This window comes from Chrysemys picta, chromosome 8 (assembly GCF_011386835.1).
Source record: "Chrysemys picta bellii isolate R12L10 chromosome 8, ASM1138683v2, whole genome shotgun sequence".
Lineage (NCBI taxonomy): Eukaryota > Metazoa > Chordata > Testudines > Emydidae > Chrysemys > Chrysemys picta.
This window is the reverse complement of record NC_088798.1, coordinates 92,567,549-92,593,030: the sequence shown is the minus strand read 5'-3', so window position 1 is coordinate 92,593,030 and position 25,482 is coordinate 92,567,549. Positions and strand designations below refer to the sequence as shown.

Here is a 25,482-nt window from a genome sequence, read left to right as displayed (position 1 = left end):
TGGAGGGCACGTCTTTCATAGAAGCTGTTCTGAGTTCCTTTAAACAGACAAAATAATAGGGGCAAAATATTCCTACTGATGTCTGAAGCAAAGAAAAATTCTCCATGGCCTTCTCCCTACACTAAAGTCCAATGAAATAAGTAGCAGTGGATTATTATACTCCTCATGCCTGTATTAATGTGTATGTCCCCTTCAATTCTGGCCCTTCCATTCTGTGGGCTGGCAGGCTGGTATTTTCATCTCTAGTCTTACTTTCACTGGATGAATCATGCTACAGAATGGAGTACAGGGGGAAGGGGGGAGGTGTCACTGTGATGTTCCTTTAATTAGGTCCACAGAGAGGGAAGAGTGAGGCGCATTGTCTCCATCAAAGCCATGAGCATACATCACTTATTTCTTTGTTTGGATTTTCATGCTACTAAAGGAAGAGCTTGGTAACTTGAGTCCTTGCACACTGGCTTAAATTAGCTGAATAGGTATAGATGAATGGGCATCAAGAAGGTTGTTTTGTCTTATTAAGAAATCTTCCAATGGCTCTGCTTTCATTCCATAATTTCCCATTAGTTCTTGCCCACATTGCTTAATATATCAAGTTGAAATATTTCTCTTTTTTTGCTTTTACCTGTGGTTTGCACACTCTGATTTCCCCTTTGCCTACAGTAATTAAGTAAGATCCAGTGTAGATAAGTATTAAACTTCCCTGCTATAACTTGACGTTGGTGCTCAAGGGGAATCCTTCCAAAACAAGATTGACCAAAGCTCCTGAATTCTGAGATCCAGTTTGAGGTCATTTGCCCTCAATGGTTTTCTTAGGTGAAAGAATAATAACAGGAGACTCAAGCAGACATTTTCCAATAGCATGGCACACACATGAATAATCTGTACACCCTCAAGCAATGTCTTCACTGAAGAATTAACTTAGATGTTTATTTGGGTGCCACCCATAACCTTCTCCATCCACACACAAAACCCTCTCACATGAGTTTGGTGGTGCTAGTTGGCCCAGCTGGGGCAAAGGCTAGAACTCAGGTGTTATTTTCACTTGGGCTGGTAACCCACCCACTGTGGAGTGAGGGTGCAGGCTAAATCATTCAAGTGCTGTCAACCTGTGGAACTCCATGCCAGAGGATGTTGTGAAGGCCAAGACTATAACAGGGTTCAAAAAAGAACTAGACAAATTCATGGAGGATAGGTCCATCAATGGCTATTAGCCAGGATGGTATCCCTAGCCTCTGTTTGCTAGAACCTGGGAATGGGCAACAAGGAATGCATCATTTGATGATTACCTGTTCTGTTCATTCCCTCTGGGGCACCTGGCATTGGCCACTGTCAGAAGACAGGATACTGGGTTAGATGGACCTTTGGTCTGACCCAGTATCGCCATTCTTATGTTCTTATGCTGACAGCCTCCAGTGCCTTCGCACAATTCCACACCACCACCTCAAGTGCCCAGAAGAACAAACAAGTTCTCCCAAAATTCCCTGGAAAGAATCAGAGTGGCTCAGCTTACTGCAGCACAAAGAACTTTGGGACATGGCCCCAGAAGTCCTAGTGACACAAACAGGCAAGTGCATCAGCAGTAAGGACACAGTAATGCAGCATGGCTTTGCAGTGTGGCTCCTCACACCAGGGCTAGGTTAATCCAGGTGCCAATCATTTGAGTTAACTTCAGTGAAGACATACGTCCAGTTTCATGTTTGGAAAACTTGAATGGTGTACATGAAAATACATCACACTTTAGTGATGTGGACAAGTTTGTAGAGTTTGGTTTTAGAAGCCTGTCCTTGCTTCTACTGATGTGTTTTTAATAATCCTTTATGTCATCAATTTTCATAATGTACAAAAGTTAGTCATCCCATATCTGTTAGGGTAGGTAAAAACTGTATAAACATTACTCAACCCTGCAAACCTTACACTTGTAATAATCCTTATGGAAGTAATCCCATTGGCTTCAATGGCACTACTTGCTCAAGATCTAGGTCCATATTAAACAAAACTCACATTCCTTACAAATTGTTATTATTTTTACATAGTGTGGTAGCAGGTAGACTCATGACCATATATAACTGCCTGATTATGTACTGACCTCGATATCAAGGGGATTCCATACACAGATGTCCTAGACGCACCTCAGATTATACAAGAGAGCAAAAACATTTTCAAGCTGTTTAACTGTTGTAGCTCAGCATTCAATTGTCAAATATAAAGGAAAACTGAAATCAATGTGAAAACAACAAAGCAAAAAAACATGAACTAAGCACAAATAAATCATCACTGAAACCTTCCACCTTAAATCATTTCACTTGAAAATTATTATTTACGCAAAGTATCTCTAGATAAGTTTTAATCCTAATTAAAAAGTAAGTACATACATACACTACCTCTATGTGCTATAATATTGGCTCCCCATATGGAAAGAATCAGAAATTATAGAATGAAAATAGGTGATTTGATTTCTAAAACAAACTGGGTAAGTCAATTTAGTATTGAGTCTCCTGTTATCTGACAAACTCAAGATTTTCTACAGCACCAATAACAGTGTTATTTAAGCACTTATCTGAAACTTCAATTGGGCCAAACTGTTCTCTGTTACCCTTGTGTGACCATTTAAATGCAGAATAGCGCCATTGAAATCAACAGTCTTTTTCTACTGTTAAGGCCTGTCTCTGCAAACACGTGATACTAAGTGTGATGCTTCTACCTTGAGTAATGTTTGCATTATTGAGCCCTTACACTAGTGTAACTAAGAGCATGATTTGGCCCTTAGTCTCTCCTCTCTCTCACCAACTTTCCATTAGTTACAAGGCAATACTCTAGCTGATTAGACATTCACTGACAAACATCTTTAGATTTTTTCCTCCAAACCTTTAATTTTTATAGGATGTGTGAAAAAATGTTTCAATTCCAAATAGGGAATTAATATTAGTGTTAATTCTGAATCCAGCATGGCTGTTAGGAATTATTACAAGTAATTCACAAAATTGCCTGATAGTTCCCACATGGTATACACACATACACATATAAGATTATAAATCAGCAGGAGAGAAGACTCCCTATGGAAGGAGGAAGTTTGCAGCAGTCCCACTAAAATCCAGGGCATTAAGTTCAAACCTTGTTCAAACATTAGATTTAATAGCAAGTGCTGCAGAGCTTTTCTGCTGAGAGCTGAAAACAGGCTCAAGTGAAGGAATGAAACAGTGAAAAATACACAAATGAGTCAAATGCTAAAATCTATTTTCTTAATTGCCTACTTGGGAATGCATAGCTGAGTTAAACGGACTATGAGAAACTGTATAAGTCTCTAAAATTTCCAGGGCAATATCTAGTGAGAGAGTCTTTCTTTAAAATCGGTTCTGACTACTAGTTTGCATGATTAGTGTAAACTTAATAGCAAAATCATGCGTATTTACAGAAATAACCTGCTAAGTGTTCAAAACACCTCCCAAGCATTTTACTGCTTTTCAGTCTTCATCTCGATAAATGGCTAGATAATAACAGTTTTCCCTTGCTTTCCACAAGGCTGAACTGATCTCTAAGTCTAGCACACACAGGCTTTCGCCAGCAATCACTGTCATGTATTAGCTGCAAAAGGCAATGTCAGCAGAGCTTTTGGGGCAGTCATGTTCCCAGCCCACTTTTCTTTCCACCTACCCACATTTCCCCTCCTCCTCCCACCAGCCGTCCACTGGGCTGTACCTTCTGTGTGGCAGCTGCAGGAGAGGATGGTGTTCGGAGGTCTGAAGATGTAAGGCAGGTAACGAGAAAAGCATTTCATCTTCCAAAAAATAAATTAAAAAAATTAAAATAAACCCAGTCTCCTCAATCCATGAGGAGTCCTTCTGCTTTCAAGGCAGACCGCGTGGGAGGTGCGTTATAGGACCCCTCCTGGGTCTGCCGAGCTGGGAAACCCAAGTAATCGCTGTCGCCGGACCCCATTTTGCCATCAGCAGCAGCACCAGGAAGAGAGCCACCTCACATTTCTGCATGCATGCTGCTCGAACTCTGAAGCCCCCAAGCAAGCTGGGATAGGCTCTTCATTGGCTGAAGCTCATCAGAGCAGGATTTGCTGACTAAGTCAGTCCTGCCTGTAAACACACACCCTGAACAACACTGCCTGCAACATCCTACTCTCCTTTGGGTCCGTTTGTTTTTAGACAGAAAACGAGCAGTGTCTGGGAGCAGGGAGACTCTGTGACCATATCTCATTCTGGGTAAAGATCTTAATGTAACCAAGGCTTTACAACTTTGTCACCTGAGGGATAGGCTGCTGTTAAAAGAAATCACCAAGGGAAGGCGTGGATTTCAAGAATAATAAAAGAGGATGCACTGAAATGGTATCTGCCCTTGTTTTATTAAAGAATTGGGAGTGGGAGTTAACCTATGTAGAATAAAAAAGCATTTAGTGTTTAAGGGTAGCTGCAACATAAAAACATCCTACATTTATATGGAGCCTTTCATTCCAAAGGATGCCAAAGTGCTTTGCAAACTGTAGGTACAGCAGACAACCATCCCAAAAGAATGTGAGGGGGAGGTGGGAAGGGGAATGTAACTAGGTTTGGTGGTAACTGGTGACTTGAGGATCACACTAACTAATTTTAGCTTCTATAGCTGTATCATTCTGCAAAACACAAACACAAAACAGTAATTTCAGCACCAAGCAATTTTCAGTGCGAATGTAAAGTCAAATGCCTCAATAAGAGTGAGAGCAATCTCAAACCGAGCACATTGTCTTCCCCACACATTAGCGTACTGTTAGGTGCTATCACAGCAGTCAGGTATTTGGTTAATATTTTTACAGCAATTTAGGGCATGGGAGTAACCAAGGGATATTAAAAGGGCTATTAGAAACCACATTATGAAAATTAAACCACATTATGAAAGTACCTTTTACTGTGCCCTTGACTCTCTTCAATCAGTGCTGTAATTCAAATGCTTTAGCATCCAGCTGATCGTGGAAGCCTCCAGCATTCAAGCAAATGTACCTAGATCAGTGCTTCTGACACTTGTTCATCTTCTGTACCACTTCTTAAGACAGAGATATTCACAGAGATATGTGAGTGCATTCCCTGTTCCACACCTTCACTGCAGTAGCTTGCTTGGTTACATGAAAAAGTAATGTAAGAACTGTGTTGAGAGGACAACCTGAAAAAAGATTTGTTTTCATATGCTATTAACTTCTTATGTCCTGCCACCCTGCCTATTTTGTACTGCTGCTATTTATTTCCTCCCTGGGTATAGGACTGTGCATTTACTAGGACCAAATCTGCCTCTGTTGCCTGCAGCCCTCCTTTTCTCTGATCATTGCAGGTCACTCTGCAGTTTGGTCCTGTCCACCTGTGTGGAGGGATCTCCAGTTTTCTTGTCATCAGCAAATTTAATCATGGTTGTGTTTATACCAAGACAACCAAGAGACATGAAGCAGTTGTGCAGATGCATGGAGAAACATGTTTTTCTTTTCATTTTAGTTTGTTAAAAAAAACTTCTGAGAACCCAAAAAATTCCAGGACTGGGCTACAAGTAATGCGAAGACTGACAGATGCTACTTCATTGTGACAGAATCACATGAAAGTGCATTGCAGGCCACAATTTGAGAACCATTTTTCTACAGCAAATATATCACAAGAAACAAGATACAAAACACAAGTAATATATTGCATTTATAGAGCACTTTTAATCCCAAAACACTTTATATATTCTCATATGAGCACTTCTGGGGTGAAACAAAACAGCTGTTTTAACAGAAAACAGCAACACTACACAACAGTTTATTTCAGGAAGTGATGAATGCCATATCCAATTGAAATGACAGGGGGAAGTTAGCTCCATTCTTATAAATAGTTCCATGGGATCATTAATGACCACTATAGCCTAGGCTCTCTCTTGAGTCCATCTTCCCTAATGGAGCACAGCGAAATGTGGAGGTAGTTGTGAATTGCCAATGAGTCATTTGCACTCCCTGGATTTGGGGTCACTTTTATGCCAGCCCAGTTCTCTGTATAAATTAGAGCAGCCTAGGGCTTTAGCTAAACTATGTCAGCTGGTAATAGTCCTTAAGAAGCTGTCCACCAGCTGTGAAGAGTCAGAGCACTATTGTGTCCTATTCTGACTGTAATCCTACCCATTCATTGCATACTTCCACACTGCATATATGTGTGCGTCTGCATGATGTTGCAAAAGGGCTGATGAAGGCAAGAGAATCTGGCCCAAGTGGCCTGAAGGGCTTTGTTTTATGTGTCACCTGAAAGATGGTACTTCCAGCAACATAGCACCATGTAACACCAATGGACATTGGTTTCAGTACTGACTCAGAAGGAAGAGTGCCTCTTATTGATTCACCAGCACTGCATCCCAAAGCAGCTATCATCTTACTTAGTTCACAAGATCAAGATCACAATACTAAATTAAGTGGCTGCATGGTACATATAATGTACTGAATATTAGTACTTCTTTGGCTGATACAGTATGATACTATAACAGTAGTATAGGTTTCTGTGGCTCTAATATGCAAACATCTCTAAGAAAATGTGTAGAATGAACTTTATGCACTTATAAGAAGTCATCTATTATTTTTGTAAACGAATCTAAATTCTCATGTAAAATGCCAGATAGGCAATACTGGAAGTCCTCAGCCCACAGATGAGATCTTGCACATGATGCATTGTATGGACAGGGCCAATGCAGGCTTCCTCACATTCACTCACAAACCTGCCTGGGTATGTCTTGGCAAGTCCATAGCTGGCTTGGGTCAACTGACTCGGGCCCATGGGGTTCAGTCTGCAGGGCTAAAAATTGCAGAGTAGACTTTCAGGTTTGGGGTGGAGCCCATGCTCTGAAACCCCACAAGGAGGATGTGTCTCAGAGCCCAGGCTCCACAACTGAGTCTGGACCTTTGTGCACTATAATTTTTAGTCCCGCAGCCTGAGCCCCGCAAGCCTGAATCAATTGACACCGACTCTTGAGATTCAGTGCTGCGTGTTTTTTATTGCAGCGTAGGCGTACCCATTGACATCCAGGTTTTTGATTATGTCCATGATTAATATGACGTGGAACTTTGTCCACTGGTACCTGCACGAATTATTTCAACAGGCCACCAGCTTTGCTCACTACATACAATGGACCAGATCAATTTCCCAGTCAAGTCAATGGGAGTTTTTCCATTAATTTCAATAAGTGCTGAAAGGCAAGCTTTGAACAACCTAAAGGTGAAAGGTTTTATATCCCATTATTAATCCCTGTATCCAGCCAACCTCCTAGGAAACTATATGTTATTTTTTGGATAACAAGTTAACAAAGGCCTTAAAAGCTATAGGTAAGGTGAAACATTCCATATAACCTTCAAAACCTAAACACAGCAGGCATCATTTTAACACATCCTGTTTTAACAATTCTCATATTTTTTTTAACAAAGGGCCCAATGGCTATACTTGCAAATATACTTAGTACCTATGTCCAACCATGTAAACTGGGCTCATCCCAAAATAGATAAAAACCATGATCCCTGCCCTGAGGAGTTTACAAATGAATATTAGATATGACATAGTAAAGGAGTAACAAGACAGTAGGGTGGGGATGGGGTTGAAGGGTAGGGGTCACATCAGAAGGATTACAGGTTATTCGGGGAGTACTAGTCATGGCGTGATGGAGTAAGGAAAGCTTTTTATTTTTTTAATTAGTTATATCTGAGGCATATTTATTTCGTAGTTGGCTAATTTCTTTCATGGAAGAAGTGAAAATTAAGAAGAGATTTGACTGAGGGTGATGGTTTAGCAGCTCATCGCAGGAAGTGTGTTCCCTGCATGGGAGCAGTCTGTAAGAAAGGACAGAAATATTTTGGAGAGAAACAGATAAACAGGCAAGCAAGGCTGGCATAACAGGCAGAGCAAAAGGCAGTACATACAGCACAAGAGGAGACAAGGTTGGCCGAGTCAGAGAAGTAAAGCTATGAAGGGCCAGGAAAGTAAGGACAAAAAGCCTGAACTTGAACTACACGTGTGTAGTCTTTTTGCAAATAGTCCCATTGACTCTAACAGGATACTTTCCATGACAAAGTGTTTGCAGAGTCTGGTCCTAATTGAGCCTGCAAAAAAACATTCCTCCATGTAAAACAAGCAATTGTACATTTAACTCCCTGTTTGCAGATGCCAATGTGGGTTTTGCCAAGTGCCAGTGGGTGTGAGCAGTTGTGCAGGTGCAACTATTAGGGCTTTCTGTGAAACTGTGGTGCTTTAGAACTGTTTCTCTCCATCCCCCACAGCTAAGAAGTCCCTTTGACTTATCAATCTGTGTACAGCTTTAGGGCCTAGGCCTAAAAATAGTACTGAACATAGTGTTTACAGCTGTAAGTAGGGAGATTCTCTCTCTCTCTCTCTCTCTCTCTCTCTCTCTCTCACACACACACACACACACACACACACACACACACACACACACACACACACACACACACACACACACACACACACCAATGAGCCTTAGTCTAAGAAATATTGCAGAATCAATGCTAGAATAAATAGTTGTGGTCAGAACTCTTAGATCCAGTTCTCCAAGAAACCTTAACTTACATGCAGGAGGGTTAATTCTGCTCTCACTTACACTGGTGTACATCCACTGAAGCCAATGGAGTTACCCTGCTGTAAGTGTAAGAAGAATCAGATACAGCAATAAATGGCACTTTTTCCAAACATGGTCTTTCTTCTCACTATTAACCCTAGTAATGGCTTATATCAAGGGGTGAATGTGGGGTTATTGGTTTCCAGAAGCACATGTTAAAGTATGGTTAACTAGCTGTAGTAGGCGTCCACCCACTACTTAATTTATGTTTCATTTTCCTGTTTAACCCCTCCAGCCACAAATTCTAGTAACTGTGCAAGTGGTATTCTGCAAGTGGGAAATTAAATGTCCTCCTCTGAAGCTATAAGTCAATACAAGAACTACTGGTAATATAAAAACTACCAGGTGGTATAAACGTGCCAAACATATTGTGTTGCATGCTCTTTACTGCCTAGTCAGAAGGTTAAGTCAAAACTGTTTGCATTCTGAGCTATATTTTGTATCTCAACTGTAATATTCTCTTATTTCTATGTATGCAGAACTCCCACTGATGTGGGACATACAGACTTGTAGGCAAGGAGGAATATTAGAGTTCTGAATTTTGCTGAGTATTATCTCTGGATTCAGCCAAAAAGTAAGGGTCCTATGGTCATGTCCACATATTGGACTTCCTGTGCACACTCAGGCCTTGTCTACACTACGAGAGTAGTTCGATTTTACTTGCATCGAATTTTTGGAATCGATATTGCAAAGTCGAACGTGTGTGTCCACACAAAGGACAGTAATTCGACTTTGTGCGTCCACACTAACGGTGAAAGCGTCGACATTCGAAGCGGTGCGCTGTGGTCAGCTATCCCACAGTTCCCGCAGTCCCCTCTGCCCATTGGAATTCTGGGTGTAGCCGGCAATGCCTTCTGGGTAACAAAATGTGTCGAGGGTGCTTTTGGGTAACTGTCGTCATCCGTCCATCACTCCCGCCCTCCCTCCCTGAAAGCGCTGGCGGGAAATCAGTTCGCGCACTTTTCCAGTCATTGACAGCGCGGACGCCACAGCACTGCGAGCATGGAGCACGCTGCGACCATCGCTGCAGTTGTGGCCGCTCTCAACGCCTCGCAGCTTATCATACAGGTTTCCCTGAGGCAGATGCAGAAAAGTCAGGCGAGGAGGCTACGGCACCGCGGTGATGTCCTGAAGTCTGAGAGTAGCACAGACCTCTCAGAAAGCAGGGGACCCAGCGCCGAGGACATCACGGTGGCAATGGGTCATGTTGATGCCGTGGAACGGCGATTCTGGGCACGGGAAACAAGCACTGAGTGGTGGGACCGCATAGTGCTGCAGGTCTGGGATGAATCCCAGTGGCTGCGAAACTTTCGCATGCGGAAGGGAACTTTCCTGGAACTTTGTGAGTTGCTGTCCCCTGCCCTGAAGCGCAGTGACACCCGGTTGCGAGCTGCACTGAGTGTACAGAAGCGAGTGGCCATAGCCCTCTGGAAGCTTGCAACGCCAGACAGCTACCGGTCAGTCGCGAACCAGTTTGGGGTGGGCAAATCTACCGTGGGGGTTGTTGTGATGCAAGTAGCGAAGGCAATCGTTGATGTACTGCTGCCAAAGCTAGTGACCCTGGGAAACGTGGAGGCGATCATAGATGGCTTCGCAGCGATGGGATTCCCAAACTGCAGTGGGGCCATAGATGGAACTCACATCCCTATCCTGGCACCGGACCACCAGGCCACCCAGTACATTAACCGAAAGGGCTACTTTTCCATGGTGCTGCAAGCACTGGTGGACCACAGGGGACGTTTTACCAACATCTACGTGGGATGGCCGGGCAAGGTTCATGACGCTCGTGTTTTCAGGAACTCTGGTCTGTTTAGACGGCTGCAACAAGGTATTTACTTCCCGGACCACAAAATAACTGTTGGGGATGTGGAGATGCCTATAGTCATCCTCGGGGACCCAGCCTACCCGCTAATGCCCTGGCTCATGAAGCCCTATACTGGCGCCCTGGACACTGAAAAAGAACTCTTCAACTACCGGCTGAGCAAGTGCAGAATGGTGGTGGAGTGTGCTTTTGGCCGTCTCAAGGGGAGATGGAGAAGCTTACTGACTCGCTGTGATCTCAGCGAAACCAATATCCCCATTGTTATAGCAGCTTGCTGTGTGCTCCACAATCTCTGTGAGAGCAAGGGGGAGACCTTTATGGCGGGTTGAGGAAAATAGCCTGGCTGCTGATTACTCACAGCCAGACAGCCGGGCGATTAGAAGAGACCAGCGGGAAGCGCTGTGCATCTGGGAGGCTTTGAAAGCAAAGTTCCTGAGTGAGCAGGGTAACCTGTGACTTTAAAGTTTGTGTACTGAGAAGCTAAACCTGCCCCCGTTTCTTTACCCAGTTAATGTTGACTATCCTATCCAGTTACATACCCCCTTCACCCCCCTTCCAACACACGTTTCAAAATAAAAATAGTTCTACTTTGTTAAAGCACACCGTTTTCTTTAATACTGTTTTCGCGGGAATTTTTTTAAACTGGGACGCAGACTGTGGTGCGGAGCGGGTGTAGTGTAGTGACGCGAATGCAGCTTCTAAACTCAAGGATTGACAGGCTCCGCTGCGGTGGGATGGTTGTTTCAACGGAGCCTGTCACCCCTCCCGATCGGGACTGTGTGTATGGGGGGTCTATGTGACTTTGTGGCAGGGGGAGGATGGTTACAGATCCCCTGCTGTGTGGCTCTGTGATCCTGCCTAAGGACCGCCGCTTAAGATCTGTAACTGCCCTCCCCCGCCACAAAGTCACAGAGCAACCCACCCCCCACCACATAACATGAAAACAACCTCCCAGACTAACCAGGGTAACTAGTCCCTGCATCACTGCACTGTGTATGTGCCCTGCTGCTGTGCCTGCCCCCGACTATGTACCCTGCCAAAGGTGACTGTCCTGTCCAATTACCAACCCCCTTTCCCCTCCTCCTCCAAAAGAAGATGATTGAAACAGTAGTTAACAGAAACATATTTTTTATTATCAACTACACATGGCACTGGGAGGTGAAACTTGGACGGGGGCTTGTGTCAGGCGGGAAGGAAAGAACTTTTCAAATTTTGGGGAATGAGAGCCTTCTGCTACTAGAGCTCTCTGCAGGGGTGGAGTGAGAGTTAGCAGGGACTCTGCCGCCTCTCCTTCTTTGCACTTTGGGTGAGGTGGGTATGGGACTTGGTGGCGGGGGAGGGCGGTTAGAGATGGACTGCAGCGGGGCACTGTCCTCCTGCCTCCGTTCCTGCAGAACATCCACAAGGCGCCGGAGCGTGTCCGTTTGCTCCCTCAGTAGTCCAAGCAGCGTTTGAGTCGCCTGCTGGTCTTCCTGCCGCCACCTCTCCTCCCGATCCATGTTTGCTTGGTGCATTCGGGTCAAGTTCTCCCGCCACTGGGTCTGCTGTGCTGCCTGGGCTTGGGAACAGGCCATAAGCTCAGAGAACATGTCCTCCCATGTCCTCTTCTTCCTACGCCTAATCCGCGCTAGCCTCTGGGAGTGTGATGCCAGGCTAGGTTGTGAGACAGTCGCAGATGGGGCTGTGGAAATGGGAAAAAGGGAGTGAATTCCTCAGAAAGATAAATGTAGTTGTGAACAAAGAACATAGTCTTTCTCTGTGAACAAGACCAGGCACAGCACCTATCACATGCGCACTCAGCACAAGGTCGAATTCTCGGCCTTCGCATTCAGTGCCTGGGGTCTTGCACAGCACATTTGAGAAGCGGGGCAGCACAACGGAATTTCTGTTGCAGGCAGACATGGTAAGCCGTACACTTGTGGCAGTTTAAAACTTTTATATTACCACTGGCCTCATTTCAGATTTAAAGCAATGTCAGTTCCTGCTGCCAGCAATCCGGCAAGCGGGAACTCTGCCCCTGTCCCACCCCCTCGCGGCTGTCCCCAGGAACGATCCCTTTCGGCTGCCCCTCTCCCGCCTTCACCGCGTGGCTACAAACCAGCGGTTACAGTTCTGTAAAGGAACGGGCAAGCAGTCCCAACACTAACATTCCCCTACCTAATTCAAAGCAGGTCACCATGGGCGACATCACCCTGATGAGGATCTCTGAGAGCGAGAGAGAGAGAATGCTCCAGGAAAGCCTCCAAAGACCAGGGCTGTATGCCGCCCTGCTGTGCAGAGCAATGATTCCCGAGTACTTGATAGTCTCGTGGCGCGGCAACGTGTCGTACTTCGGAGGACCCAATAAGGCCGCTCTCCCCAGGAACCTCATGCAACGGCTTTCAAATTACCTCCAGGAGAGCTTCATCAAGATGTCCCAGGAGGATTACTGCTCTATCCCCGGACATATAGACCGCATTTTACTGTAGCTGCAGTAGCAGGGAATAAACAGTAGAGCGGCTTGTGCAGGACAATCACGGAAAACCGGACATTGCTAGATTTTTTTTCAAAACTTGCACTGCCCATGACTAAACCGTTAAGCGCCTAGGGCACACTAATCATGAACAACCCATTCTTTTAATTGTTAATATTCCTGTTTTGTTAAAAATAAATGTTTAGATGTTTACAACACTTACTGGCTGATCCTTCCCCAGATTCTGTGTCCGGGGTAACGGCTGGGGACGCTTCGTAGGGGATCTCTGTAAGGGTGATGAAGAGATCCTGGCTGTCGGGGAAATCAGCGTTGTGAGCGCTGCCGACTGCCTCGCCCTCCTCATCTCCTTCCTCATCTTCCCCGTCCCCTAACATGTCCGAGGAACCGGCCGTGGACACTATCCCATCCTCAGAGTCCACGTTCACTGGTGGGGTAGTGGTGGCGGCCGCTCCGAGGATGGAATGCAGTGCCTTGTAGAAACGGGATGTCTGGGGATGGGATCCGGAGCGTCCGTTTGCCTCTTTGGTCTTCTGGTAGCCTTGTCTCAGCTCCTTGATTTTCACGCGGCACTGCGTTGCATCCCGGCTGTATCCTCTCTCTGACATGTCTTTAGAGATCTTCTCGTAGATCTTTGCATTCCTTCTTTTGGATCGCAGCTCGGAAAGCACGGACTCATCGCCCCACACAGCGATGAGATCCAAGACTTCCTGATCAGTCCATGCTAGGGCCCTCTTTCTATTCACAGACTGCACGGCCATCACTGCTGGAGAGCTCTGCATCGTTGCCAGTGCTGCTGTGCTCGCCACGATGTCCAGACAGGAAATGAGATTCAAACTGGCCAGACAGGAAAAGGAATTCAAATTCAAATTTTCCCGGGGCTTTTCCTTTGTGGCTGGTCAGAGCATCCGAGCTCGCACTGCTGTCCAGAGCGTCAACAGAGTGGTGCACTGTGGGATAGCCCCCGGAGCTATTAGCGTCGATTTCCATCCACACCTAGCCTAATTTGACATGGCCATGTCGAATTTAGCGCTACTCCCCTCGTCGGGGAGGAGTACAGAAGTCGAATTAAAGAGACCTCTATGTCGAACTAAATAGCATCGCAGTGTGGACGGGTGCAGGGTTAATTCGATGTAACAGCGCTAACTTCGACATAAACGCCTAGTGTAGACCAGGCCTCAGAGTAAATTTTTATAGAAGAACAAATTTGCAGTAAGCAGACCAAACTGTGCAAACAAATGGTTTCTGAATTCTATTTCACACGGTGTCTGAAATCCAGGAAAGAAGGATGGTACTGATGATGGTATTCATTCTCACATTCACTCCCTTCACAGTTAAACTCAGAAAATTACCTTCAGTTTTCCTGACAAAATTGAAGTAGAGTATCAATACTTTGTTTAGCTTTGCCAGCTTTGATCAATGGAGTGAGCTATGGAAGTCCCATCTAAGAAATTATTTATGACATTATCTGAGGGGAAATTACTTTAAACTGTATCTTGAAAAAGGTTTGTAGGAAGAAGAGTGGTAATGAAATAAAAATAAATAAAACTATGGATATTTGTTTTAAAAATTAATATTAACTCAAACTTGCTCAAACTGTAAATTGAAAGGGAGGCTGATTAAGTCACAAATGCTCAACACTTAACTAGTTCGAACAATGATCAGGTTTTGATTTTAACTGCCTTGTGGTGTCAAAAACGCTTAGCTACTCCAGTGAAAAAGGGCTGCAAAATTATAAAAATCACTGCTCCTCCTCTGGGCAAGACACCCCCAACAAAACCAGGGTCTCGGTCTGGTTGATAATAGTGGATTTATAAGGATTAAATAAGAGCCTAGAACCCAATTTCAAACCAAAGTAGCCAGGCTAAGTTCTGGGCAGATGCTCAGAATCTTCCCTTTCTATCTCCCATTTCATGGCCACTGCAGAGCAGGTAAGGCATTGTTCCACACTGGCAGTTGAGTAGATGAAGTAACCTGTGTGGATGCTGACATGCAATAGGGAGGGAGGATGGAGAGGGTAACGCGACAGCAGATCCTATGCTCATGTAATAAACACCAATTTTGCTTCCACTTGCCTCTATACACTAGAGCTTGCACAGAAATAAGCTTCCACATCCAGCCCCTACTTTTGTGCACTGAAAATGTACCAGTTCTGCTGCCAAGATTCCCATCACAGATTCAGAAGAGGGCACAAGATAGTCTCACTATTGCTCTGAAATATTGTCCACAGAGGAATGTGAAGTGGCTTGCCTAAGGTGACACAGGAAATTAGAGGCAGAGCTGAAGCAGAAGGAACCCAGCAGTCCTGTCTATGGCACTGACATTTACAAAAATCTTTCTCTTTTTACAATAAATTTATGGATTAAAATAGTTTCCACTGTACATGACTGAAAAAAAAAGTTATTTTCACTAAAAACATAAAATAGATTTAAAAGTTTCCCAAGAAAGAGATCAATCCTATCTTTTAAACTTTGGACACAACAATATCAGTAACCCTATGGTGGTTTGAATCTATTTAATTGTTTGTGCTCATTTTTTTATGCTCCAGTAACAAACAACATGTCGGGTCACATGCAAAATTCTGGAGGTGCATTGTGCTTAATTAGCAAGCAACACAAAAAGGAAACCAACATGATAAGACAACAGGCCAAGCTCAGTGCCAAGTCAATGAGCCTGCAGACAGTTACTCACCATTTTAAATGTTTGATTCTGAGCTATCAGTTACACATTTGGATGACCTGGCAAACACAGATTGTGCAAGCACATGTAATAAAAGTCCCAAACTCAATGGGAACGGCTGTTGATCATGGCAGATTTCTTGAATCCAATAGCATCCCAATGACAAAGTATTCCTAACAGGCACTAGAAAGATCAATTCAATGTACTAAGGTCATTTTAATGTAAATATTGCTATTTATATATTATTTTCCATTGGAAATCTCATTATCTGTATGTTTTAAACTTGAATAATTAAATAAGACATGATTTACATGCTAAGAGCCTATGACCCACTATTCTGTGATACACAGATCACAGGAGTTGCACTGCAGCCCCAAATCTCATTATGCTGCCTTTTAAAGACAACAGCATCTACCACATATAGCTCTCCCCAGTGGCATCACCCACAGTCAGATCTGGAGAAGTTCCTCTAATCTTGCTGATATTTTTAAGACTCTAGGCTGTGGATTCTGAAGCCTCAAGAGAACTGGGGGAAATCCTGCCTCTTTATTTTGCATATATCTGGATTCTCCACCGAGCTGCTAATCCCCATTAAACCAATTTGAAGCAGGACTCCTGAAAATTTGTTTTATATTTTCCAGAATGATACAATGTGGTACATCAAATGTAATTGTCTGGTACCTTTATATTACTTTTGTCGATGTGTTTGTCTCTACAACTAGAAAAAGATAACTTCAGGCCCCTCTGAAGTATAAAATATCTCATTTACTCTGAAGTTTATGTTAGTTAAAGATGAAAAGGATCCATTACATTATTGAGTCCATCAAAATATGTATTACACGCTAGGTTACTTTTATTTCAGATTAAGGAAAACAACAGACAAAAGAAAGAACAATTATTAAATTAGAGAGAGAGAAAGAGAGAGAGCGCGCGCACAGACTGTCTCTCCGCAACATTCTGTGTATGACCTGAAACCCAGGTGCCCTGCAGAAGTTAGAATCCTCTACATTTAAAGGTGTGGTACCCAGTAAACAGAATGGCAACATCTCCTTTCAGTTAATGGCACATAACTGCATACATCACAAGAATCAATGAGATTATATTTCATGAAAATAAGACACAAAAGATTGACATTAACAAGAGCTAGGAGGGTGAGAGATTAGAATATACCCCAAAGACTGCAGCACATGATAGAATAAAGTTTTTAAAACTAAAAGGATGGAGCTCTGCTGAAACTGAAGCATTTAAACACTTTTGTGATATAAATTTGTATAACCTCACTGAAGTGCTGGATGCTGTGGCATCATTGTAAATATATATCCAAAATGAAACAGCACCAATGACCACCAATAATAATTAACTCTACTTCTTAATTACCTCCCAAGGCTTCCTACCCAGTCATGCTTGATCTTTTGTGTAAGGCCACCTTTACTTGTTGACCAATTTTTGGTAATCTGTATGATCACTTGTTTCACTGGTGGTTGCATTACATACATATTCTAAACTAGTGGCTCTCAACCTTTTCCATACTGTGGCCCCATATTACAATAGAAGAAAAGTTTCAGGAGCCCTCGCCTACCATCCTGGACCTATTTGCTGTGTGTGTATGGGGGGAGGTGTCAAACCCAAAGGTTGAAAACTAATGTCTTAAAGCATTCATTGTCTCACAAGCTGAAAAAAAAAAGCCAGCATTCTTATTTATCTTGAACTGGCAGGCAGATAGATATGACAAAGTACAATAATTTTTCCATATCTAGGTTGTATGAGAAAGGCTCAAACCATATGTAAACAGGTTTGCAACAACATTGCAGCACATGAGTTCAGTGAATTGTAATTTATTTTAATTTTTTTGCAGCCATTTAATAGATTTTTAAATATCTGTTGTGTTTCATGCAACACTCTGCTCTCAGGACGATGGATATTATACCCCCATGTTACCAAGCCAGCTCAACAATGGGAGCAATAACTCCAGGAAGAATATGCAATGGTACCATAGATAAGGACACTTTTCCTGGGGACCAGGGTAGGAAGTAGGAACTCTGTTAGCAGAGGCTACCCAAGACATGGGCTGAATAAATTGTCTTTATACCTAGAACCACATTTCTCACAATACCATGCTTTTAAAGAAACCCTCACTTTCCAAAAATAAACAAATAAATAAAAACACCACAACAAAATAATTCATTTCCTGCATTTGGTACCTTGGTGCCCATAGAAAAGAGCCTTCAAGCAGTGGCACCACTTTCAGCAAATTCTTTCCCGTTCATCATTCTAGTGCCTAAAGTGATTCCATTGGAGGAAATCCACTCATGCCAGCCCCATTGTCTAAAGCTATATGCAGTAATACTGGTTTCAGACCGACAACACATTTCTGCCAGTGCAACTAAGTCCTGATCTGCAACATCCTCATGTGTTATTCTAAACTCCAGTCTAAACCGTCAGTCATGTAGTGATTTTGTGATATGATCACAAGGATAAACTCATGTTAGCTGACAATTTAAACATGAAGGAAACCCAGGTCTCTAAACATTAAAGATCAGTGCAGTAACCCAGATCAGAAACTTGAATCTCCTCTCATAAAAGCCCTCTGAAGATAGAGTGATGGGGTTCTCATCATCTGATATCTAGCCTTCCTATGCCAGAAAAAAATGCACTAGAATTTCTAAGCAAACAATTAATAACTCGTTTTTGAGAATCAGGTAATAAAAATGCGGGGAAGAGTGTTGGCAACTTGGGAGCAATATGAGGAAATGGGATGGGATGGCGATCTCAGTTTTCCACAAAGGACAAATTGAATGTAAGAGGAAATGTGTGAAATCAAGAAGGAAAGAAAATAATGGACAGAAAAGAGGCAATAAAAACAAAATGGGAGATAAAACAGAAAACAAAAGTGGGCAATGGAGAGAAAATGAGAGTTAAAAGAAAAAATGAAATAAACAAAGGAGAGAACAGGATAAATTTAACACACACAACTTTAAGATCAGTAAAATTGTATTTATTTGTTCCTGTGTTCTATTCAGCTATGGCAGAATGTTATTTCCATGTGCCCAGTATTTGACCAAATATGAAATGAGACACTGGTTGTGCTTTTGGGAGGGAGAATTTCAAAAGTGCCTAAGCAGCACAATTCCCACTGAACACTATTGGGTGTGAAAGTCAATGTGACTTGTGCTCCTAAATCCCTGAGGTGCTTTTGAAATCCCTCCTGCACTAATGCATATCTGTAAAAGTGTAGCACTCTAATTTATGTTATCCCCAGATATGGGGGTAAATAGTATGTTAGTATGGTATTATCCAGAAAGCAAATCAAACTGATTCCAATTTTACAATTTTTTGTGGGGAGGTTGTATCATAATTCCCTGCTATTGATGCTATTGTGAATAAGAACTAAGAGGTACTATAAATGTATTTTACAAATGGTTGTTAAATTATCAATCCATTTAAGCAATAATTACATAATATGAATGTTTGATTGCTAACTAATTTTGGTGACTTACCTTTTAAAATGAATAAATATTTGAAGAAAACAGAAGAGAAAGGAAGCACTGATCAATTCCTCTCTTGCAATTTTACTCAACAACATGTGATCAAATAAACCCGATGTTGATCAAGCAAGCTATACATGAAAAACAAGTTCTCTTTGCTCAAAGCAACAAAAGGAAAAATAAACCTACCTTCTGTGACTCCTATGTCAATAGTTCCTTTTACTTGACTAAAGCACCACAGCACATCCTGCATGAGGTTTCCAAATCCTGCCAGTGAAACACATGCAGAAAGAAGATAAGATGTAACCACACATGTCCATATATTGCCTTTCTTTAAATGAACAAACATTCACTAATATCTACAACCACTGCATGAGGATAAATATGTGTTAACCTGGTATCATTCTTCCATGCAAAATGATAACCTAATGCCGGGAAACTAAAAACATTATGCCTGTGTTTGTGAATTGCCTCTCTGTCTGTTCTCTCTGTACCATCTTAGGGCTATTTCGAAAACGGTGCAATTGGAGCCAGTCCCCTCTACATCATTGGCAGCATCATAGAGGAGTCAGGAGGCCCTGCAGTCATGCTCTTTGTCACAGCCTCTCTTCGTCAGAATACTAATGTTCCCAGTCATTTCCATCTTTGTGAAAGAGAGACTGAAAAAGAGAGAGAGAGAGAGAGAGAGAGAGAGAGCAACAAAACAACACCATTTTTTCTAGTTTGTGGCCTACTTAGTTGTCAATTGTTTGGCAATTATCTTTGCAGAATGAAACCATTTTAGTTTAAGATCATTACAAGATTGTTAGATTAATGTTTGCCTGGAAGCTTCTAGTACTTTATAGTTGTTATAAAAGGGTACAGCAGGCATTCATATTGTAAGCATCTCCATGTAAACAGTAGCAATCTACACTGATCCCAGCATGGTAATATGTTTCATCTGCTGCTGCTCCTCATCTCCTTGAGGGCACAGCAAAAAGTTCCCCTTTGCAATATATCGTTCTCTCTGGCACACAAAATCCTTAGCTCCAAAGTCAACTTGCTTTATTTTATCTAATATACCACTTTTTATCTGAGGCTGTCAAAGCATTTTAAAAATATCAAATTAAGGAGGCTTCACAACAAGCCTGTGAGGAAGGGAAATATTATTATATCAATTTTACAGATGGGTACACTGTGACACAGAGAGAGGTTAAGTGTTTTGCCCTCAGCAAATCAGAGAAAAAGCTCAGAACCCGGAGGTCCTGACTCCCAAAGCTCTTTCTTTAACCATGAGAATCACACTCCCTTCCTTCCCTTTTTAGATAAGTATAGAGATATACATATATTAAGATGTAAATATAGGTTAATGATATAGACTAGCTGGCTCTTAGGCTAAAATCCTATGAGGAGCATTGTCTTAGTGAGATTTCTGCCGTATCTGAATCAAACCCAGAAAATAACCTTTTTCTGCTTTTGTATCCAAACTAGAAAGAATCAAATTGTAGAATTTAGTTTGGAACTTGTGTTTCAGATCTACCCACAGAGAAATAAGGGGTTCTGATCTGATCTACTAGTTTTCTTTCATTCATCCACATGCTATACATCCATATGCCTTTCTGTCTCTCTATCTGTTTTTCTGTATCATACTGTGGTTTGTGTTTATTCTGTTAACAAATAGACCTAGAGCTTTTAGTATAAACTGTTAATTAAAACTTCCATAAAGCTTTGTAAAGTTAGGCTTAGAAAAATAAAAATATTAGCAAGCAAATTTTATATTGCTTATGAAGTAAAAATATATCTGAAGGTCAGAATCTATTTTTGCACACTTATTTTTGCAGATGCTTGAACATATATACTTGTAATCTGCTCTGACTACTCAAATGGAAAGTTATAAGGTTGTAATCAAAACTACAAAAAAATGGAAAATGTGCAGAGAAGGGCAACTAAAATTATAAGGTGCATGAGACAGATTCCATATGAGGAGAAATTAAAATAACTGGGTCTGTTCAGCTTAGAACAGAGATGACTAAGGTGCGGAGGAATATGAAAAAGGACTATAAAATCATGAATGGTGTGAATAGGGAAGTGTTATTTACACCTTCACAGGACACAAGAACTAGGAGTCACCCAATGAAATTAATAGGCAGCAGGTTTAAAACAAATATAAGAAAGTACGGTACTTTTTCACACAACACACAGGCCAAAAGTATAACTGGGTTCAAAAAAAGAATTAGATGAATTCATGGAGGACAGGTCCATCAATGGCTATTAGCCAAGATGGTCAGGGATGTAATCCCATGCTCTGGGTGTCCCTAAACCTCCAACTACCAGAAGCTGGGACTGGACCACAGCGTGTGGATCACTCAAAATTACCCTGTTCTGTTCATTCACTCTGAAGTATCTGGCACTGGCCACTGTTAGAGACAGGTTACTGGGCTAGATGGACAATTAATGTGGCCCATCATGGCCCTTCTTTATGTTTTTAAGTAAATCTCACAAAAGTATAAAATGTTCCAACTGCAAAGGGAAAAATAAGTAATTAATTGTTACTGTCTCCTTTAGCCAAATTTGTTATAACCTTTTGTACACTGAAAATCTTAAGTGTATTAAATGTAACTGTCTAAACAAATAACCACAAAGTAGACATTTAATAGTAGTTAAACAATAATAAGTTATGCAGTAAATTTATTATATATTGTAAATATATAATAAATGGGGAAGGAGGGAGCAGAAGGACTATAAAAAACCTCAGCCCACCTGTAACATGCTGTCATGTCTTTAGACAGGGCAACCTGACTTAAATAAACAAAGTTGGACTTGACCACCTAATGTCTCAGTAATCAATTATCTAACAAGAGTCCATTTATTACAATTCTATGCAAAGAGTTAACATTAACATTAATGCAACATTATGACTGAAAAATAAAGCATCCAAATATTAGGAAATGCAAAATGAAGAAGTAAAGTCTGTGTTTAAGCCTCAAGTACGGTTTTTCTTTATATCGTGATCAATTATTTATAAATTAATATAAAATAAACTGGATTTTAAACACTTAAAATGCTTATATACAGTATGTTATAATAGAGTATATACAGTTTTCAGAACTTTCTTGATTTTAAGTATCAATGAGATCTACAGAACAAGCCAAGTTTGAACAAAAATGGTGGAGTAGTTCTAAAATTATGAACATGTAAAGTTAAATGGCCAGATTCTGAGATGATCTCATATTTGAGGTGATCCTAGTTGGAAAGAATCTTAATTTTGATATGACTCATAGCAGGCCGACATTCTGAGCCATGTTAGCTCTGAAATTTTCCTACTTTTTAAAAAGTAGTCTGAAGCCTACAGAGGGTATGTCCTACAGAGGGTATGTCCTGCATACATTTGAATGTTTCATGGGATGTATCACACAGACAAATGGACAATGTCATGGTTGAGAGGCTCAACATTTATGCCCTTCTCTAGAAAATTATTGTGTTTTTTATTTAATATTTTTTACTCATACTGAAGAAATCGACCATTTCCTTCTAAAAGACTCAAAATTCCTGCTCCTTGGCTGGGTGACCAACCAATTCTAAAGGGCTTCTGAAAGTAGCATTTTTGTCTAATCAATCCCTTGCTTGCTCACAAGAATGGACTTAGGAGAGCAGATGGATAGTGTGACATATTAAGAATGCACAAAAACCCTGATTTTCATGTTGACAACTTGCCCAGCTTGGGAGCTGGGATTCATCATCATTTGCAGCCCTTGTTTAGGAAACACTGGTGATTTTTTTTCCAGTATCAAGTCAGTTTAAAAAAAAAGAAAGAAAGTGAGTTTTTAGTTAAAATGTGGACCTGTCAAACTTTATCAACATCCCTGAAAAGTGATGCTATAAGACATTCTAATTGTTATGGTAAAAATTAAAACAGGCTGGACTGGCATGCAGCTCACAGATCTCCTGCCAATCCACTGGTCTGTGATACAATCACAGCTGCTTTTATACACTTCTTAGGAATATATTTCTAATTTATATGATAACAAACAAATGCAAGTAACTAACATGAAAATATTTTGATTATCCTTCTCCTTTTCAGTAGGTTTCCATTAGTAATTCAGGCTCTGACTATTTGTGAGAAAGATCCCATGGTGCTTTTTTGCGGAAATTAACTGCAATTTCTTGGCCAAATTTAACCTCAGGTAATTACATTTTGACATCCTAAATCCTGCACACCCTCTTCAGTTTCAAAGGGATATCATGCCCAATTCTGCCCTACATTACTTAAGTGCTATGCACATTGGCTTCAGCGAGAGGTATGCATTTATGACTGAGGGCAGAATTTGGTCTGTGTTGTGTCGTGCTCTGGTGTCCTAGTTAAGCTACTACATTTCATCCTGGAGTTGGCTGCATTTCTGTGAGGGAATAGGTCATCCTTGTGGTGTTTGTAAGAGCTTCTTATCCTGGTACAGCACTTTGAATTCTCCAAAATGAATACATTTAATATTACTTGGCCAAACCCTGACTTCTTTAGTCACTCCTTACTCAGCCATTACTCCCAGTGGGCCAAATTCATCCCTAAATGGATTAATTCACAACAGAATTTTTTGCCTTAGTAAAGACTGAATAAAAATGAGTAACAACTTCAGGATTTGACCCTAATGAAATATCTTAGCAAAAAAGATTATGGTTGTGCCTACTGGAAGAGGGGTTGAGATGGAACAGGAAGTAGGTGCCTAATCACTTCTCTGTTGTAATTACTGGGAGAAGATCATTCAGGCCAGTGAAAATAGTTGTCTCAGCCATCTAAGGTGTTATTTATTTGAAGGCATCTGTTTTAGTTTGAACAGGGACTCAGTTTTTCTCTTGACTTATACTGAAAATTCAAGTTGCCTACAAATGTCACAAAAAAGGTCTTTATCTCCTTGAAACATTCCAATATGAAAAGGTTGTAAATGAAATCCTCTTTTTAAACAACTGAAATGTATAATTTTTGCAGGTTGTTGTTTTTAAGAGATAAAGCCCTTCGTCTTAAGTCTAGATTGTTGCAACAAATATTATAGAAAACATCCAACTAACTTTTTAATTTGATGAAATTTGAATGAGAACCAACTTATGGTGACCTTCAGAATGAGCCAAAAGTTGACGACACAGGATGATGAACCACAATGTCAAAAGCCAATATTTTGCTCTTTTAAACAATGATCTATTTTATTAGGAAAAAATTATTGCCAAGGTAACAGTTCCATCACATGGCTCAAATAGACTCAACATGTTTTGCAACCTCAATCCCCAAAATATCTTCAAGATAAATGTATGCAAATCACAACTTCTAAGAGGAAAGCTGTACACATCTTCAGAATTGTAACATTTTCAGTTTTGAATTAAATCTTGTATATTGGGGGATGCACTGGTAGAAAATCTTGGCAATTGGATTAAAAATAGTGACAGACTGCAATACCCCAATTAAAACTGAGTAGTGCCATAAAAATGTTCATGCCACTGTAGAAAAACAAAATTTGGATTTGTTTTTGTTTCCTACATGATCTTAGATTTGATTTTTCCTTAACTTTCATCTCCATCTTTTTTCCCTAATTAAATGTTATCTCATTACAGTTGTTCTTCCCTCAATATATATACAGATACAAAAAGTCACATGTCCTATAAGGTAGTAAAGAAGCAACCAGTACTGATTTGTTTCATCATCCTTGATTTCAGTGGTCTCCAGAATCACTATGATGTGAAATTTGCTAGTGCTGAACAGCTGGGAATTGCGATTGTTAACTTTTAGAAATATATTCCCTAGTCTTAGAGAATTTAATTTTCAGATAACTAGTTTGGGCAGTTTAAAGAAATAAAGGACCTGAAAAGTAGAAACTAAATAATGGAGCATAATTTTGATAGTTGAAACAAATCCATCTCTTATTAGATTTTCAATTTGATAGACATTCTTTTCAATATTGAAACTCTGCATCAGCATAACTGGCAATTATTTTATTTACTGGGTCTAAATCTAATGTCTTTTACAGTCTTTATCCTAGTGTAAATCCATGGATTTCAGTGGAGTTATACCTGATTTACGGCAGTGTGAGAAAAGAATTTGTTTTATTATTTATTACTCATAATTATTATTGTTTAGTTTTTACAGAATACATAATGCTTTACCCACATGTAAGATAAGGTTCCTGCCTCAAGGAATTTAACTCAGGCTAGTAAGATTCAGAAGGTGACATAATTAAAATGCAGATCAGGTGGGAGATGTCACAGTAGAAATGTCTACACTGCAGTGGGAGCATGCATCCCAGAGTGGGTAGACAAACCTATGCTAGCTCTATTTGAGTTGCATGCTAAAAATAGCACAGAACTAGCACAATGCACATAGCAATGTGGCCATGGCAGCACGGGCAGCAGTCTGGGCAAGCCACTCAAGTACAAAGCTGACTGACCCTTGGGTA

The 25,482-nt window shown here is 41.2% G+C and overlaps 2 protein-coding genes across 5 annotated transcripts in view; both read right to left on the bottom strand.

Annotated features, from left to right (window-relative positions):
- PPP2R2B (protein phosphatase 2 regulatory subunit Bbeta) overlaps window positions 1–19,688 on the bottom strand; it is a 243,761-nt gene extending 224,073 nt beyond the window's left edge. The window contains exons 1-2 of one of the 4 annotated variants that reach the window (XM_042850852.2): window positions 19,461–19,688; window positions 19,256–19,333 (exon numbers count right to left, since the gene is read on the bottom strand). In XM_042850852.2, the coding sequence (XP_042706786.1) occupies window positions 19,256–19,333; window positions 19,461–19,470 (88 nt within the window). In that variant the 5' untranslated portion in view covers window positions 19,471–19,688. Of the gene's footprint in view, window positions 1–3,696; window positions 4,073–19,255; window positions 19,334–19,460 lie in introns of those variants that run through there. The other 3 variants (XM_065554960.1, XM_042850853.2, XM_065554959.1) reach the window with 3 other exon arrangements.
- LOC135973185 (uncharacterized) lies at window positions 11,581–14,071 on the bottom strand. Its single transcript, XM_065554958.1, has 2 exons — window positions 13,108–14,071; window positions 11,581–12,113 (listed from the first exon to the last, which is right to left on the bottom strand). Exons 1-2 carry the CDS (start codon window positions 13,682–13,684, stop codon window positions 11,638–11,640), a joined length of 1,053 nt encoding a protein of 350 aa, XP_065411030.1. The 5' UTR covers window positions 13,685–14,071; the 3' UTR covers window positions 11,581–11,637.
- Window positions 19,689–25,482: the final 5,794 nt, after the last annotated feature.

What these genes read in the sequence shown, in the direction of transcription:
- LOC135973185 (XM_065554958.1), bottom strand. Translation starts at nt 13,684, where the DNA reads ATGCAGAGCTCTCCAGCAGTGATGGCCGTGCAGTCTGTGAATAGAAAG. An exon ending in ATCTGGGGAAGGATCAGCCA is followed by an intron (nt 12,114 to 13,107) that starts GTAAGTGTTGTA and finishes CCATTTCCACAG; the next exon opens with CCCCATCTGCGACTGTCTCA.